The 17713-nt window shown below is 42.2% G+C and overlaps 1 protein-coding gene across 1 annotated transcript in view; it reads right to left on the bottom strand.

The window, feature by feature from the left end:
* Nucleotides 1-17713, bottom strand: part of LOC120062974 (phosphatidylinositol 4-phosphate 3-kinase C2 domain-containing subunit beta-like) — a 72781-nt gene that overhangs the window by 2141 nt on the left and 52927 nt on the right. Inside the window, exons 19-28 of the mRNA XM_039013029.1 lie at nt 15372-15660; nt 11621-11713; nt 11375-11504; nt 10990-11126; nt 10652-10821; nt 10118-10274; nt 9922-10031; nt 8911-9112; nt 753-877; nt 294-411 (exon numbers count right to left, since the gene is read on the bottom strand). Of these exons, the coding sequence (XP_038868957.1) occupies nt 294-411; nt 753-877; nt 8911-9112; nt 9922-10031; nt 10118-10274; nt 10652-10821; nt 10990-11126; nt 11375-11504; nt 11621-11713; nt 15372-15660 (1531 nt within the window). The remainder of the gene's footprint in view (nt 1-293; nt 412-752; nt 878-8910; nt 9113-9921; nt 10032-10117; nt 10275-10651; nt 10822-10989; nt 11127-11374; nt 11505-11620; nt 11714-15371; nt 15661-17713) is intronic.

Here is a 17713-nt window from a genome sequence, read left to right as displayed (position 1 = left end):
CTGATATGACGCTGCTTCTAAAAAGGGAGGGGCTGAATTCTAAGAAACCCTGCAGGCAAACTGAAACCACAGACACACAGACACTCTGCACCGGTCATTCTGCCTCTATATTTTTCATGAGCCAAGTGCACGTCAGGATATTTATGATGTCAGTTAGAAAAAAATATATATAGTCAATTTAAGAATCGCAGTAGTTTCATACAGTCATTTACACTAACCACTTGTACATGGGATGTCACAGGGTTAGGATGACAGTCTAGTGAACACACCAAAGGTCAGAGGTGACTGGTTACCTGGGCGACCTCTGGCGCAGCATGCACCAGATGCCAGACGTATCCGTTCAGCTCATCTTTCCTCCTGTCAGCCATCGCCTCTCCCCGAGACCGCCCAATCAAAAAGCGGCTGGGGAAACTGGGAGGGGCAGCAAAGGACTTTGTCATGGTTTCACTTTACAGTTGCTACATTTAGTTACCGTAGGTAGTTAGTATGGGTACAGATAGAATACCACTGACATCATTTCCTTTCAGTTATTTAGACACCATTAAGCTCGATTAATCCAGAACTAAAATGTAGCGGAATTTGGTCAGATGCGCAGTCTGTCCACGAGAGATTACTACTCCATTATTATCAGAAATATTTGACTATTCCACTATTCCTCTACTTAGAGTTAACTGTTGTTTCAAGAGAAGGGCGACATTCTCTGTACACGATCAGTGTGTGTGTGTGTGCATAAGTGCATGCATGCGTGTTACCTGGGTAGTTTGGATGAGGGGAAGATGAGGCGTAGTTTACTGTGTAGTTCATAGAACTCCTCAAAGCTCCTCTGGACCAACACTGACCCCTGCTGGCCCTCCCGCTCCACCTTCACCACAAACGCCTGGGGAGAGGGACACAAACAATGTCTTCACTGACATTCTCAACCTATCCATGACTGGATCTGTGATACCTACATGTTTCAAGCAGACCACCATAGTCCCTGTGCCCAAGAAAGCACAGGTATCCTGCCTAAATGACTACCACCCTGTAGCACTTGGTAGCCATGAAGTGCCAGCAGCATACCACCCTGCATCCCACTGCTGGCTTGCTTCTGAAGCTAAGCAGGGTTGGTCCCTCGATGGGAGACTAGATGCTGCTGGAAGTGGTGTTGGAGGGCCAGTAGGAGGCACCCTTTCCTCTGGTCTAAAGAAATATATCCCAGGACATTGACCTGTGTAGGGTGCTGTCTTTCGGATGTCAAACGGGTGTCCTGACTCTCTGTGGTCACTAAAGATCCAATGGCACTTATTGTAAGAGTAGGGGTGTTAACCCCGGTGTCCTGGCTAAATTCCCATCTGGCCCTCATACCATCATGGCCACCTAATCAAGCTCATCGCTAAGGACCCTGGGACTAAACACCTCCCTCTGCAATTGGATCCTGGACTTCCTGATGGGCCTCCCCTAGGTGGTAAGGGTAGGCAACATCACATCTGCCACGCTGATCCTCAACACGGGGCCCCTCAGGGGTGCGTGCTTAGTCCCCTCCTGTTCACCCACGACTACATGGCCAAGCACGCCTCCAACACCATCATTAAGTTTTCTGACAACACAAAAGTGGTAGGGAGGAGGTCAGAGACCTGGCAGTGTGGTGCCAGGACAACCACCTCTCCCTAAACGTGAGCAAGACAAAGGAGATGATTGTGGACTACAGGAAAAGGAGGGCCCAACACACCCCCATTCACATCGACAGGGCTGTAGTGGAGCAGATTGAGAGTTTCACGTTACTTGGTGTCTACATCACCAACAAACTATCATGGTCCAAACACACCAAGACAGTCGGGAAAAAGGCATGACAACACCTTTTTCCCCTCAGGAGACTGAAAAGATTTGGCATGGGAGGTACAGCTTGATGTAGGGGTCAGGGAGGTAGGGGCCAGTTCATCAAAAAGTTGTACAGCTGCAGCATTGAGAGCATCCTGACTGGTTGCATCACCACCTGGTATGGCAACTGCTCGGCATCCAATTATAAGGCACTACAGAGGGTAGTGCGCATGGCCTAGTACATCACTGGGGCCAAGCTTCCTGCCATCCAGGACCTATATACTAGGCAGTGTCAGAGGAAGGCCCAAAAAATTGTCAAAGACTCCAGTCACCCAAGTCATAGTCCGTTCTCCCTGCTATCGCACGGCAAGTGGTACCGGAGCGCCAAATCTAGGTCCAAAAGGCTCCTTAATAGCTTCTACCCCCAAGCCATAAGACTGCTGAACAATTAATCAAATGGCCACCAGGACTATTTAAATAGACCCCCCACCAACCTTTGTTTTTACACTGTTTATTATCTATGCATAGTCACTTTTACTCCTACCTACATGTACAATTTACCTCGACTAACCCGTACCCCCGCACAGTGACTCGGTACCGGTACCACCTGTATATAGCCTTGTTATTGTTATTTTATTGTGTTACTTTTTATTTGACTTTTTACCTTAGATAATTTAGTAAATATTTTCTTAACTCCATTTCTTGAACTGCACTGTTGGTTAAGGGCTCGTACGTAAGCATTTCACCGTGAGGTCTACACCGGTTGTATTCGGCGCATGTGACAAATAAAATGTGTTTGATTTGTATGCTACACAGGAGTTACATACTGGAGCAAAGTTGATATTTTAAACATATTTTTTTTGGGGGGGGGGGGGGGGGGGGGGTAGGATAGAGAGGAAAGACAGAGGAGAGAGTTGCTGAAACAGCAGTGGGCCAGATTCCAACCCATGCTGCAGCAGTATGTGTTCCGAGGCGCTGGCTTAAACCATAGAAAAGTTCATCTTACATGATGTTCCCTTTACTGAGGCTATACTGTGGGTAAGGGTTAGGGAGAGGCAGTTTGAATTTCATATTTTTGCTGGGCCTATACTAGTGGTGTAGGTCCCTCAAACTCAACTCTGGACCCCGAAGCAAGTTCCACTGCTATTTTTCATTGTTCCCCTCTAGCCAGGGACTGATTAAGACCTGGGATACCAGGTGTGCGCAATTAATTATCAGGTAGAACAGAAAACCAGCAGGCTCCGGACCTCATAGGGTAAGAGTTGAAAACCCCTGGTCTAGGTACATATGTTTATACATCTTAAAAAGCTTTCATTTGCTGGTTCTGTATGTGTATATGTAGTATAGTATATGACCTAAATATCCCTTGCGTGGCCTGTGTGTACATGCAACTGTAGACTTACGTATGTTTAATTTACTAGGGTCGTAGGTGTACATGACTGTATACTTACGTATGTTTCATTTAGTAGTGTCGTAGGTGTACATGACTGTAGACTTACGTATGTTTAATTTACTAGGGTCGTAGGTGTACATGACTGTAGACTTACGTATGTTTAATTTACTAGGGTCGTAGGTGTACATGACTGTAGACTTACGTATGTTTAATTTACTAGGGTCGTAGGTGTACATGACTGTAGACTTGCGTATGTTTAATTTACTAGGGTCGTAGGTGTACATGACTCTAGAATTACGTATGTTTAATTTACTAGGGTCGTAGATGTACATGACTGTAGACCTTCGTATGTTTAATTTACTAGGGTCGTAGGTGTGTATGACTGTAGACTTACGTATGTTTAATTTACTAGGGTCGTAGGTGTACATGACTGTAGAATTACGTATGTTTCATTTACTAGGGTCGTAGGTGTGTATGACTGTAGACTTACGTATGTTTAATTTACTAGGGTCGTAGGTGTGTATGACTGTAGACTTACGTATGTTTCATTTACTAGGGTCGTAGGTGTACATGACTGTAGACTTACGTATGTTTAATTTACTAGTGTCGTAGGTGTACATGACTGTAGACTTACGTATGTTTAATTTACTAGGGTCGTAGGTGTGTATGACTGTAGACTTACGTATGTTTAATTTACTAGTGTCGTAGGTGTGTATGACTGTAGACTTACGTATGTTTAATTTACTAGTGTCGTAGGTGTACATGACTGTAGACTTACGTATGTTTAATTTACTAGTGTCGTAGGTGTACATGACTGTAGACTTACGTATGTTTAATTTACTAGTGTCGTAGGTGTGTATGACTGTAGACTTACGTATGTTTAATTTACTAGTGTCGTAGGTGTGTATGACTGTAGACTTACGTATGTTTCATTTACTAGTGTCGTAGGTGTGTATGACTGTAGACTTACGTATGTTTCATTTACTAGGGTCGTAGGTGTGTATGACTGTAGACTTACGTATGTTTCATTTACTAGGGTCGTAGGTGTACATGACTGTAGACTTACGTATGTTTAATTTACTAGTGTCGTAGGTGTACATGACTGTAGACTTACGTATGTTTAATTTACTAGGGTCGTAGGTGTACATGACTCTAGACTTACGTATGTTTAATTTACTAGGGTCGTAGGTGTACATGACTGTAGACCTTCGTATGTTTAATTTACTAGGGTCGTAGTTGTACATGACTGTAGACTTACGTATGTTTAATTTACTAGTGTTGTAGGTGTACATGACTGTAGACTTACGTATGTTTAATTTACTAGGGTCGTAGGTGTGCATGACTGTAGACTTACGTATGTTTTATTTACTAGGGTCGTAGGTGTACATGACTGTAGACCTTCGTATGTTTAATTTACTAGGGTCGTAGGTGTACATGACTGTAGACCTTCGTATGTTTAATTTACTAGGGTCGTAGGTGTACATGACTGTAGACTTACGTATGTTTAATTTACTAGTGTCGTAGGTGTACATGACTGTAGACTTACGTATGTTTAATTTACTAGTGTCGTAGGTGTACATGACTCTAGACTTACGTATGTTTAATTTACTAGGGTCGTAGGTGTACATGACTGTAGACCTTCGTATGTTTAATTTACTAGGGTCGTAGGTGTGTATGACTGTAGACTTACGTATGTTTAATTTACTAGGGTCGTAGGTGTACATGACTGTAGAATTACGTATGTTTCATTTACTAGGGTCGTAGGTGTGTATGACTGTAGACTTACGTATGTTTAATTTACTAGGGTCGTAGGTGTGTATGACTGTAGACTTACGTATGTTTCATTTACTAGGGTCGTAGGTGTACATGACTGTAGACTTACGTATGTTTAATTTACTAGTGTCGTAGGTGTACATGACTGTAGACTTACGTATGTTTAATTTACTAGGGTCGTAGGTGTGTATGACTGTAGACTTACGTATGTTTAATTTACTAGTGTTGTAGGTGTGTATGACTGTAGACTTACGTATGTTTAATTTACTAGTGTCGTAGGTGTACATGACTGTAGACTTACGTATGTTTAATTTACTAGTGTCGTAGGTGTACATGACTGTAGACTTACGTATGTTTAATTTACTAGTGTCGTAGGTGTGTATGACTTTAGACTTACGTATGTTTAATTTACTAGTGTCGTAGGTGTGTATGACTGTAGACTTACGTATGTTTCATTTACTAGTGTCGTAGGTGTGTATGACTGTAGACTTACGTATGTTTCATTTACTAGGGTCGTAGGTGTGTATGACTGTAGACTTACGTATGTTTCATTTACTAGGGTCGTAGGTGTACATGACTGTAGACTTACGTATGTTTAATTTACTAGTGTCGTAGGTGTACATGACTGTAGACTTACGTATGTTTAATTTACTAGGGTCGTAGGTGTACATGACTATAGACTTACGTATGTTTAATTTACTAGGGTCGTAGGTGTACATGACTGTAGACTTACGTATGTTTAATTTACTAGTGTCGTAGGTGTACATGACTGTAGACTTACGTATGTTTAATTTACTAGTGTCGTAGGTGTACATGACTGTAGACTTACGTATGTTTAATTTACTAGGGTCGTAGGTGTACATGACTGTAGACTTACGTATGTTTAATTTACTAGTGTCGTAGGTGTACATGACTGTAGACTTACGTATGTTTAATTTACTAGGGTCGTAGGTGTGTATGACTGTAGACTTACGTATGTTTAATTTACTAGGGTCGTAGGTGTACATGACTGTAGACTTACGTATGTTTAATTTACTAGGTTCGTAGGTGTACATGACTGTAGACTTACGCATGTTTAATTTACTAGTGTCGTAGGTGTACATGACTGTAGACTTACGTATGTTTCATTTACTAGGGTCGTAGGTGTACATGACTATAGACTTACGTATGTTTAATTTACTAGGGTCGTAGGTGTACATGACTGTAGACTTACGTATGTTTCATTTACTAGGGTCGTAGGTGTGTATGACTGTAGACTTACGTATGTTTAATTTGCTAGTGTCGTAAGTGTACATGACTATAGACTTACGTATGTTTAATTTACTAGGGTCGTAGGTGTACATGACTGTAGACTTACGTATGTTTAATTTACTAGTGTCATAGGTGTACATGACTGTAGACCTTCGTGTGTTTAATTTACTAGGGTCGTAGGTGTACATGACTGTAGACTTACGTATGTTTAATTTACTAGGGTCGTAGGTGTACATGACTGTAGACTTACGTATGTTTAATTTACTAGTGTCGTAGGTGTACATGACTGTAGACTTACGTATGTTTAATTTACTAGGGTCGTAGGTGTACATGACTGTAGACTTACGTATGTTTAATTTACTAGTGTCGTAGGTGTACATGACTGTAGACTTACGTATGTTTAATTTACTAGGGTCGTAGGTGTGTATGACTGTAGACTTACGTATGTTTAATTTACTAGGGTCGTAGGTGTACATGACTGTAGACTTACGTATGTTTAATTTACTAGGTTCGTAGGTGTACATGACTGTAGACTTACGCATGTTTAATTTACTAGTGTCGTAGGTGTACATGACTGTAGACTTACGTATGTTTCATTTACTAGGGTCGTAGGTGTACATGACTGTAGACTTACGTATGTTTAATTTACTAGGGTCGTAGGTGTACATGACTGTAGACTTACGTATGTTTAATTTACTAGTGTCGTAGGTGTACATGACTGTAGACTTACGTATGTTTCATTTACTAGGGTCGTAGGTGTACATGACTCTAGACTTACGCATGTTTAATTTACTAGTGTCGTAGGTGTACATGACTGTAGACTTACGTATGTTTCATTTACTAGGGTCGTAGGTGTGTATGACTGTAGACTTACATATGTTTAATTTACTAGTGTCGTAGGTGTGTATGACTGTAGACTTACGTATGTTTAATTTACTAGTGTCGTAGGTGTGTATGACTGTAGACTTACGTATGTTTCATTTACTAGGGTCGTAGGTGTACATGACTGTAGACTTACGTATGTTTAATTTACTAGTGTCGTAGGTGTACATGACTGTACACTTACGTATGTTTAATTTACTAGTGTCGTAGGTGTGTATGACTGTAGACTTACGTATGTTTAATTTACTAGTGTCGTAGGTGTGTATGACTGTAGACTTACGTATGTTTAATTTACTAGTGTCGTAGGTGTGTATGACTGTAGACTTACGTATGTTTCATTTACTAGGGTCGTAGGTGTGTATGACTGTAGACTTACGTATGTTTCATTTACTAGGGTCGTAGGTGTACATGACTGTAGACTTACGTATGTTTAATTTACTAGTGTCGTAGGTGTACATGACTGTAGACTTACGTATGTTTAATTTACTAGGGTCGTAGGTGTACATGACTATAGACTTACGTATGTTTAATTTACTAGGGTCGTAGGTGTACATGACTGTAGACTTACGTATGTTTAATTTACTAGTGTCGTAGGTGTACATGACTGTAGACTTACGTATGTTTAATTTACTAGGGTCGTAGGTGTACATGACTGTAGACTTACGTATGTTTAATTTACTAGGGACGTAGGTGTGTATGACTGTAGACTTACGTATGTTTAATTTACTAGTGTCGTAGGTGTACATGACTGTAGACTTACGTATGTTTCATTTACTAGGGTCGTAGGTGTACATGACTCTAGACTTACGCATGTTTAATTTACTAGTGTCGTAGGTGTACATGACTGTAGACTTACGTATGTTTCATTTACTAGGGTCGTAGGTGTACATGACTGTAGACTTACGTATGTTTAATTTACTAGTGTCGTAGGTGTACATGACTATAGACTTACGTATGTTTAATTTACTAGGGTCGTAGGTGTACATGACTGTAGACTTACGTATGTTTAATTTACTAGTGTCGTAGGTGTACATGACTGTAGACCTTCGTGTTTAATTTACTAGGGTCGTAGGTGTACATGACTGTAGACTTACGTATGTTTAATTTACTAGGGTCGTAGGTGTACATGACTGTAGACTTACGTATGTTTAATTTACTAGTGTCGTAGGTGTACATGACTGTAGACTTACGTATGTTTAATTTACTAGGGTCGTAGGTGTACATGACTGTAGACTTACGTATGTTTCATTTACTAGGGTCGTAGGTGTACATGACTGTAGACTTACGTATGTTTAATTTACTAGGGTCGTAGGTGTACATGACTGTAGACTTACATATGTTTCATTTACTAGGGTCGTAGGTGTACATGACTGTAGACTTACGTATGTTTAATTTACTAGGGTCGTAGGTATACATGACTGTAGACTTACGTATGTTTAATTTACTAGGGTCGTAGGTGTGTATGACTGTAGACTTACGTATGTTTAATTTACTAGGGTTGTAGGTGTACATGACTGTAGACTTACGTATGTTTCATTTACTAGTGTCGTAGGTGTACATGACTGTAGACTTACGTATGTTTCATTTACTAGGGTCGTAGGTGTACATGACTGTAGACTTACGTATGTTTAATTTACTAGTGTCGTAGGTGTACATGACTGTAGACTTACGTATGTTTCATTTACTAGGGTCGTAGGTGTACATGACTGTAGACTTACGTATGTTTAATTTACTAGGGTCGTAGGTGTACATGACTGTAGACTTACGTATGTTTCATTTACCAGGGTCGTAGGTGTGTATGACTGTAGACTTACGTATCCTTTGCTGGGGCTGTAGGTTCGTATGTGTCGGCAGACAAAGAGGTTGCGGATGAGTCCGTCAGTCTTGAGGGTGTAAACCCGCGGGGCGAAGGAGAGCACAGGACGCTCCTCGGATGAGGCAAACTTCATCTGGGCCAAGTTATGGATGAAGAAGTTCAACTTAGTTGCAACACTGCCCAGACTGGACTCTATCAACCTAGAGAAAGAGAGACACAAGAGAAAGACAGAAAGACAGAGAGAGAAGATAGAGGGGGGGGGGGGGGGAGAGTGAGAGGGGTGAGAGAGGGAGAGAGAGAGGGGGAGGGGATGAGTCAAACAAGAGATAACCAACCATAGCAGACAAATGCAAAAACCAGAGAGAGACACACAGTCTATGACTATACGGTCTATAGGACTACAGTATAGAGTTGTATACAGGAGTCATAGTCTCATGTCAGATGGCATCACCCCTACGTGACGCTCGTCCCTCAACCAATCTGTCATGTAGAATGTGGAACTCGGCCGTGCTGTAGATCTCGGCGCATTAATCAGGGCCGAACAGATATCATAAACATTTGCTAGAACTCCAAATACACTAGCTAGCTAGCAAGATGGTGTACTCAGCATTGAGTGTGTGAACTAGCGTTGTTAGCATCCCTCCCTTTCGTTTCATATGGATTGATTTGATACTGGTTCAGCCAGCAAGCAGCGAGCAAAATTTTCATGCACATTTCGAATTTCAGAAATGATTCTACCACCAAAACACACCTACAGTAAATGCAGAATTAGGTAGTGAAAACTGGAAATATTAGCTACAGGTTTAGCTTTTTTGTAAGATGAACTGTCTCTTGTGAAGATGAAAGGGGGTTCAGTGGATGGTGTCACCGTGGTAACATTTGCGACACCATATTGTAGCTGAACTTCTTTCTAGCTATCCCATGGGTGTTATCAGACAGATCAGTGCAGGCGGCCGTCGCACTATCTGACGTCAGACATTGAAACAGAAGTGTGTGTGTGTGCGTGTACCTGGTGAAGTACATGGTGGCGTCAGCCTCAGACTCGTGAGGTCTCAGCGCGTCGTAGACGTACTTCAGATCATCCAGGTCGGACAGCTCAGGGATGCCACATGACAACATCTTACACAGGAAACACAGGAAAACATCAGTGTGTGTGCGCACGTGTGCGTGTGCTTGTGTGTGTATGTGTGTGTGTGTGTACGCACCAGTCCCAGTAGGTTGAGGAAGAGGTGTGCGTGTTTGCGGATGAGGTTGTAGGCCTCACAGCACAGGTCCACAAAGTCATGGAAGCGACTGGAAGGTTTGTCTCCTCCGTTGATGACATAGGCCATGTCAGAGGTGAACACAAACGGAGCACGGTCCCTGACAATCACAAACACACACACAGAGAGAAATGCTAATCAGAACATGGGGCCATTGGTCTCTACCAATAGGAACAGAACCATCTTTATCGGTCTGCCAATCAGAAAAAGACAGTTACCGGGATCCTTGAGACGTCCATACCCTAAGCCCTAACATTAACCCCTACCCTTAACCATTTTAAATGTCAACTTTAATGGGGTGACATCAGAGTTGGGACATCCAAAGGATTCTAGATAGCAAGGACCCTCCGGTAAGGCATAGCCAAAAACAAATACTAAGTGGCTAAAGTTGTGATCCTCTGTCCTAGCGATAGGACAGAGGATTAAATTGAAGTTGGGCATACATTTCCCAGCGTCCTCTCTGCCTCCCGGGCTCACCGTTTGATGTTGCCAAACATTTGTGCATGTCCCAGGAACTTGCCGAAGTCGATGTGGAACATGTGACCGCTGGTCTTCAGCATGATGTTGTCGTTGTGGCGATCACAGATACCCAAGATGTAGGTGGCCACGCAGCAGCCTGCGCACGAGTAAATGAAGTTCTCCACAGCCTAGCATGACATGGAACAGGGTTAGAGGTTACAGGTCAAAGTGTGTACGACAGAGAGAGAGAGAGAGACAGAGCGAGACAGAGTGTGTGTGTGTGTATATGTGTGTGTGCTTGAGTGCGTGCGTGCGTGCATGCGAAAAACTGTGCGCGTGCGCTTTAGTGACCGTACTTTCTCGTACTCGTCCTCTGTGGGGTTGTGTTTCTGTAGCCAGTCAGCCAGGGGGCGGTCCTTAAAGGAACCAGTCACTCCATGTTCCCCCTGGATCTTCCTCAGAGTCTCAGCCTGGGGGATCATCTCCACCATACCTGACAGAGAGAGATGGGGAGGGAGAGGAGAACAGGAGAGAGGAGGGAGAGGAGAACAGGAGAGAGGAGGGAGAGGAGAACAGGAGAGAGGAGGGAGAGGGGAAGGAAGAGGTAGAGAGAGGGTGGGATAGAAGGGAGGAGAAAGAGGGGGAGGCGGTAGGTAGAGTGGGGAGCGAGTCAGTATTGTAACTCATCCCCAATTCATATCTCCACCTCCCTCACCCCTCTCTCCCTTCCTCCCTCCTCACCTCTGCCTCGTCCAGTAGAGAAGCATCTGAAGATGACCATCCTCATGTCCAGTCCCTCCTGGATCCAGATCTTGTTCATGATGCGGATGATCTGCAAGGTCAGCATGTCCTGGCGCAGGTCATCACCTGACTGGGAAGTAGAGGTCAAAGGGCACAAGACACAGAGGTCACAGATGTCGAAGGTCAACAAGGGTTCAGAAAGGCACAATTAAATGGTTTGTTGATTCAGTAGTTTTGAATGTGTGCCTTGAAGATGACGTTGATGTTGTCTCCTCGAGGGTCCAGGTTCTGGAAGGACAGTTTGAGAGGCACGGCATTGGAGTTGAAGTAGGAACACGACTGCAGACCGGAGATGAGAGAAAGGATTAGAGATCAAATACACACACACAGGAGCGTACATACAGACTAAAAACACACACAGGAGCACATACACACACTTAAATACAAAACAAACATACACATACTACGGTTGAACACAGAACACCCAGAGGCGACATACACACAAGCAACCAAAGACACTGTGCATTAGCATTTATGCAAACAAACCACGGGCATGCGTCCCCATTCCCTACAGTATCCTACATTTGACCAGGGAATTATCATTCATAAAAGAGATGATACTTGGGTCAATGACAGTAACACAGGCTTAGGCCCGGACTGGCAAGCTTCTAAGCAACTGAGGAATCATTGTGTAACACTAATCAGAAAGGCTAAATCTGATTATTATGTAAGGCGCTCTCCCATTGTAACGGGAACCCGGCTAAATTCTGGAAAACGGTCAAATCCCTCAAGTTTTCATCCTCTCTGCCAACATCTTAATTCAGACAGGCTTCATTACGGACAAAAATGCCATCACTGATGCATGTAATCACCATTTTATTTCAGCGGGCTATCTCTTTGAAAGGAACTTCTAAGCCTATTCAAAATGATATTGGTCTGGATGCTGATAGGGGTAACTTGCAGAATGATCAGAGAAATGATAGTCAAAGCTTTTCTTTTATGCTATTTACAGATAAATAAGTCCTGGATGCTTTGCTAGCCACAGACAACAATAAATCCACAGTGGGCGACCAATTGGATCCTGGTCTGCTTACGTGTGCAGCGCCCATCATTATTGGCTCAATAACCCACATGTTTTATTTAACATTGTTATCAGGAAATATTCCAAGTATGGAAATCAGCTCTTGTGCTGCCACTCCATAAGGGCGGCGATAGTAGTGATCTTAATCATTATCGCCCCATTTCAAGTCTTCCTTGTCCAGCTAATATTCTCTAATCCTTGGTAATATACAACTTTGCTCTTTTTATCTGAGAAGTGTATTTTTTTTATGTAAACCAGGGTTTAGGCATGGGCATACTGCAGGACTATTACAGCAACCACTTTAGTTGTTAATGATCTTGTCAATGCTTTAGACACGACAATGAAATGTGCTGCTTTGTTTGTGGTCCTGTCAAAAGCTTTTGATACTGTTGATCATGCTATTTCATTGAATAAGTTGTCCTAGATAGACCTGAGCTCTGACGCCTGATCATGGTTTTATGATTATCTTAGTGTCAGACCTCAGGCCATTGTGATTGACGAGGTTTCTTGAATTTCTTGAAGTACATAAAGGTGTTCCGCAGGGGTCAATACTAGGACCTGTTCTTTTCAGTATTTATATAAATGCTATTAATCTGTTAACATTTTCAAATGTAATTTATATGAGGATGATACTATTACATAGGCAATTGCCCCGACTGCTGACCTGGCTGTGACAAGGCTACAGTCCCATTTTGCAGTTGTGCAGGAAGCCCTTACTGATTTAAAACTAAATACATGTTGTTTTCAAGTTCTTGTAAGATTGTCTCGGGTGGATTACATCTTTACTCATCGGATGGTTCTATAATCAAACAAGTCCTTGCATACAAACACCTTGGTATTTGGATAGACAATGATTTCTTGTTTTAAAAAACATACCACTGAGCTTGTTAAGAAACGAATCCTTTTTTTTACAGAAACAGATCTTGTCTCTCTCTAGTTAGCAGGTTGTGCAGTCAACCTTTCTACCGGTTCTTGATTATGGTGCTACAATTGATCAAAGTGCATGTGCCTCTACGTTTTCATAGCGCCCTTCGTTTTATCACAGACAGTTCTATTACTCATCACTGTATTCTTACCAAAAGGTTGGCTGAACGCATTTGAAGTCACCTAGGTCACATCGTCAAGCTCTTTTTGTTTACAAAGCCCTGCTCCACAAACTTCCGACTTACCTAACATCACTGTTAAGATTGAAAATGACAAGTTATCAAACCCGTTCACAGGGTTGGTTAACTCTGGAGACTCCTTTGGTGTCTAGAGAGTTAGGTAAATCAGCCTTTAATTTCCTTGCACCTTACGTGTGGAATGATCAACAATACACTTTAAAATAGGAGGAATTGGTGCCTCTAGGGCATTTCAGACAGTTGTTAGGGGACCTTTTAACTGAAGAATGTGTCAGTTTTTTTATGATTGTGTTTAGCTTTTCGTGTATTTCTTTATTTTTATTTCACCTTTATTTAACCAGGTAGGCAAGTTGAGAACAAGTTCTTATTTACAATTGTGACCTGGCCAAGATAAAGCAAAGCAGTTCGACACATACAACAACACAGAGTTACACATGGAGTAAAACAAACATACAGTCAATAATACAGTAGAATAATAAGTCTATATACAATATGAGCAAATGAGGTGAGAAGGGAGGTAAAGGCAAAAAAAGGCCATGGTGGCAAAGTAAATACAATATAGCAAGTAAAACACTGGAATGGTAGATTTACAATGGAATAATGTGCAAAGTAGAAATATAAATAATGGGGTGCAAAGGAGCAAAATAAATAAATACAGTAGGGGAAGAGGTAGTTGTTTGGGCTAAATTATAGATGGGCTATGTACAGGTGCAGTAATCTGTGAGCTGCTCTGTCAGCTGGTGCTTAAAGCTAGTGAGGGAGATAAGTGTTTCCAGTTTCAGAGATTTTTGTAGTTCGTTCCAGTCATTGGCAGCAGAGAACTGGAAGGAGAGGCGGCCAAAGGAGGAATAGGCTTTGGGGGTGACCAGAGAGATATACCTGCTGGAGCGCGTGCTACAGGTGGGTGCTGCTATGGTGACCAGCGAGCTGAGATAAGGGGGGACTTTACCTAGCAGGGTCTTGTAGATGACCTGGAGCCAGTGGGTTTGGCGACGAGTATGAAGCGAGGGCCAGCCAACGAGAGCGTACAGGTCGCAGTGGTGGGTAGTATATGGGGCTTTGGTGACGAAACGGGTGGCACTGTGATAGACTGCATCCAATTTGCTGAGTAGAGTGTTGGAGGCTATTTTGTAAATGACATCGCCGAAGTCGAGGATCGGTAGGATGGTCAGTTTTACGAGGGAATGTTTGGCAGCATGAGTGAAAGATGCTTTGTTGCGAAATAGGAAGCCAATTCTAGATTTAACTTTGGATTGGAGATGTTTGATGCGAGTCTGGAAGGAGAGTTTACAGTCTAACAAGACACCTAGGTATTTGTAGTTGTCCACATATTCTAAGTCAGAACCGTCCAGAGTAGTGATGCTGGACGGGCAGGCAGGTGCAGGCAGCGATCGGGTGAAGAGCATGCATTTAGTTTTACTTGTATTTAAGAGCAGTTGGAGGCCACGGAAGGAGAGTTGTATGGCATTGAAGCTCGTCTGGAGGGTTGTTAACACAGTGTCCAAAGAAGGGCCAGAAGTATACTGAATGGTGTCATCTGCGTAGAGGTGGATCAGAGACTCACCAGCAGCAAGAGCGACATCATTGACGTATACAGAGAAGAGAGTCGGCCCAAGAATTGAACCCTGTGGCACCCATGTATTATAATGTGCATTTTATTGTGTATATGAATGTGTAGTTTAATGGGTTTATTGTATTTTGATGTGTATTGTGGTGCATCTGGAAAACAGACCTCGGTCTCAGCATTGACTCCCTGTCAAAATAAATGTTAAATAAAAAATAAAAAAACACGTACCTGTATGTTGATGGCTTTGACCAGCATGCCAGGATTGAGGGGGAGACGGCAGCTGCTACTGACTGAGAAGAACTGCCTGACCTCCTCCAGTCCCTCCCGAAGGATGGCCTGTCTGCTGGAGGGAGAGGCGTCCCGGACACGTTGGGCTACTTTAGCCAGGATGGTGACCAGCCAGCACTGTCTGTCAAACTCCTCCCTGAGACCCCGACCCACACAGCACAGCAGGCCTGCTAACAGGTGCTGGTACCTCCCACTAAACTGACTGTCCTGCAGAGTGTCCTTCAACAACCTGGGAGAGTGAGAGAGAGGTTCAAAACACGTAAAGAAACTGATTTATAACAATTGCCGTGTATCCATCCTTCCTTGTTTCCTTGAGGCAAGCACAGATCTATAAATGATCGGGTGGTAAAAGTAATGTTACCCTATCATTTTCACAAATTCAAACAATTCAGGTCTGTATTCTTAAAGTAATGTAGGAAAGAAGAACGCATTTCTGAAGTACTCCAAAGGGACAATATCTACCTGGCTATTGGTCATACTTGGTACTAGTAGTTTATTAGGATCCCCATTAGCTGTTGTGATAGCAGCAGCTACTCTTCCTGGGGTCCACACAGAACATGAAACATGACATAATGTTCTGTACTAATAGACAAGAACAGCTCAAGAACAGAAATACATACATTTCAAACGTCACACATAGTCTACATATCAGTACATACACACAATATCTAGGTCCAATGGGGGAGAGGCGTTGTGCCGTGAGGTGTTGCTTTATCTGTTTTTTAAACCAGGTTTGCTGTTCACTTGAGCAATCTGAGATGGGAGTTCCATGCAATCATGGCTCCATATAATAATGTATGTTGTTTTGGATTTGGGGACTGTGAAAAGACCCCTGGTGGCATGTCTGGTGGGGTAAGGGTGTCTGTCAGTGCTGTGTATAATTTGACATTACAAACTATTTGGAATTTAACACATGTTAAGTATAAAATCCCAAAATGATGCAGTCAGTCTCTCCTCTACTTTTAGCCAAGAGAGACCGGCATGCATATTATTAGCCCTCTGCTTACAGTGAAGAGTAAGATGTGCCACTCTGTTCTGGGACGACTGTAGTTTTTTCTAGGTCATTCTTTGCAGCACCTGACCATATAACTGAGCAATAATCAAGATAAAACTAGAGCTTGTAGGACTTGCTTTGTGGAGCGTGGTGTCAAGAAAGCAAAGCATCTCTTTATCACAGACAGACCTCTTCCCGTCTTTAAAACCATTGAATCAATATGTTTTGACCATGACAGTTTCCAATCCAACACCAAATAATTTTGGCTCCTGAACTTGCTCAACAGCCACACATTATTCATTATCAGATTCAGCTGAGGTCTAGAACGTAAGGAATGATTTGTACCAAATACAATGCTCTTAGTTTTAGAGATGGTCAGGACTAGTTTATTACTAGCCACCCATTCTAAAACAGACTGCAACTCTCTGTTACGGTCCATTGTGCAGTACTGTATATTGTGTAAATATATAAAATTGTGTACTTTGTCTTCTGATGCTATTGTGTTAAGTCATTTTTAAGAATCCATTCTGAAAATCCTAATGTATACTACAGAAAGTTTGTTCTGGCATTTCCCAATCTGTCCAGCAGGTGGCGACATGTCTTCAACAGGACAAACACACGCATACAAAGTGTCAATGACATCGTTGTACATTACTGCATTGTCATGTATGGGCTCCAGTGCAGTACTGTATGATTAAGCGGGTGTTTCTGTGAGCGAATGTGAGTCATGAAATGACTGAAGTCTATGTGAATTAGAGGTGGTTGTATGTACAGTGCCTTCAGGAAGTATTCATACCACTTGACTTATTCCACATTACAGCCTGAATTCAAAAAGTATTCTTTATTTTTTTCTCACCCATCTACACAATACCCCATAATGACAAAGTGAATACATGTTTTTGGAAATGTTTGCACAGTTATTGAAATTTAAATATAGCAATATCTCATTTACATACAGTGCCTTCAGCAAGTATTAACACCCCTTGACTTTTCCCACATTGTTGTTTTACAAACTGGTATTAAAATATATTTTGGGGGATAAATCTCTATAGAGCTTTCCACACCTGGATTGTTCATCAAAATTCTTCAAGCTCTGTCAAATTGGTTGTGTATCATTGCTAGACAACCTTTTTCAGGTCTTGCCATATATTTTCAATCAGATTTAAATCAAAACTGTAACTCCGCAGCATTCACTGACTTCTTGGTAAGCAACTCCCATGTAGATTTGGCCTTGTGTTTTAGGTTATTGTTCTGCTGAAAGGTGAATTAATCTCCCAGTGTATGGTGG

This window comes from Salvelinus namaycush, chromosome 2 (genome assembly GCF_016432855.1).
Source record: "Salvelinus namaycush isolate Seneca chromosome 2, SaNama_1.0, whole genome shotgun sequence".
Taxonomy (NCBI): Eukaryota; Metazoa; Chordata; class Actinopteri; order Salmoniformes; family Salmonidae; genus Salvelinus; species Salvelinus namaycush.
This window is presented reverse-complemented; position numbering and strand designations above follow the sequence as displayed.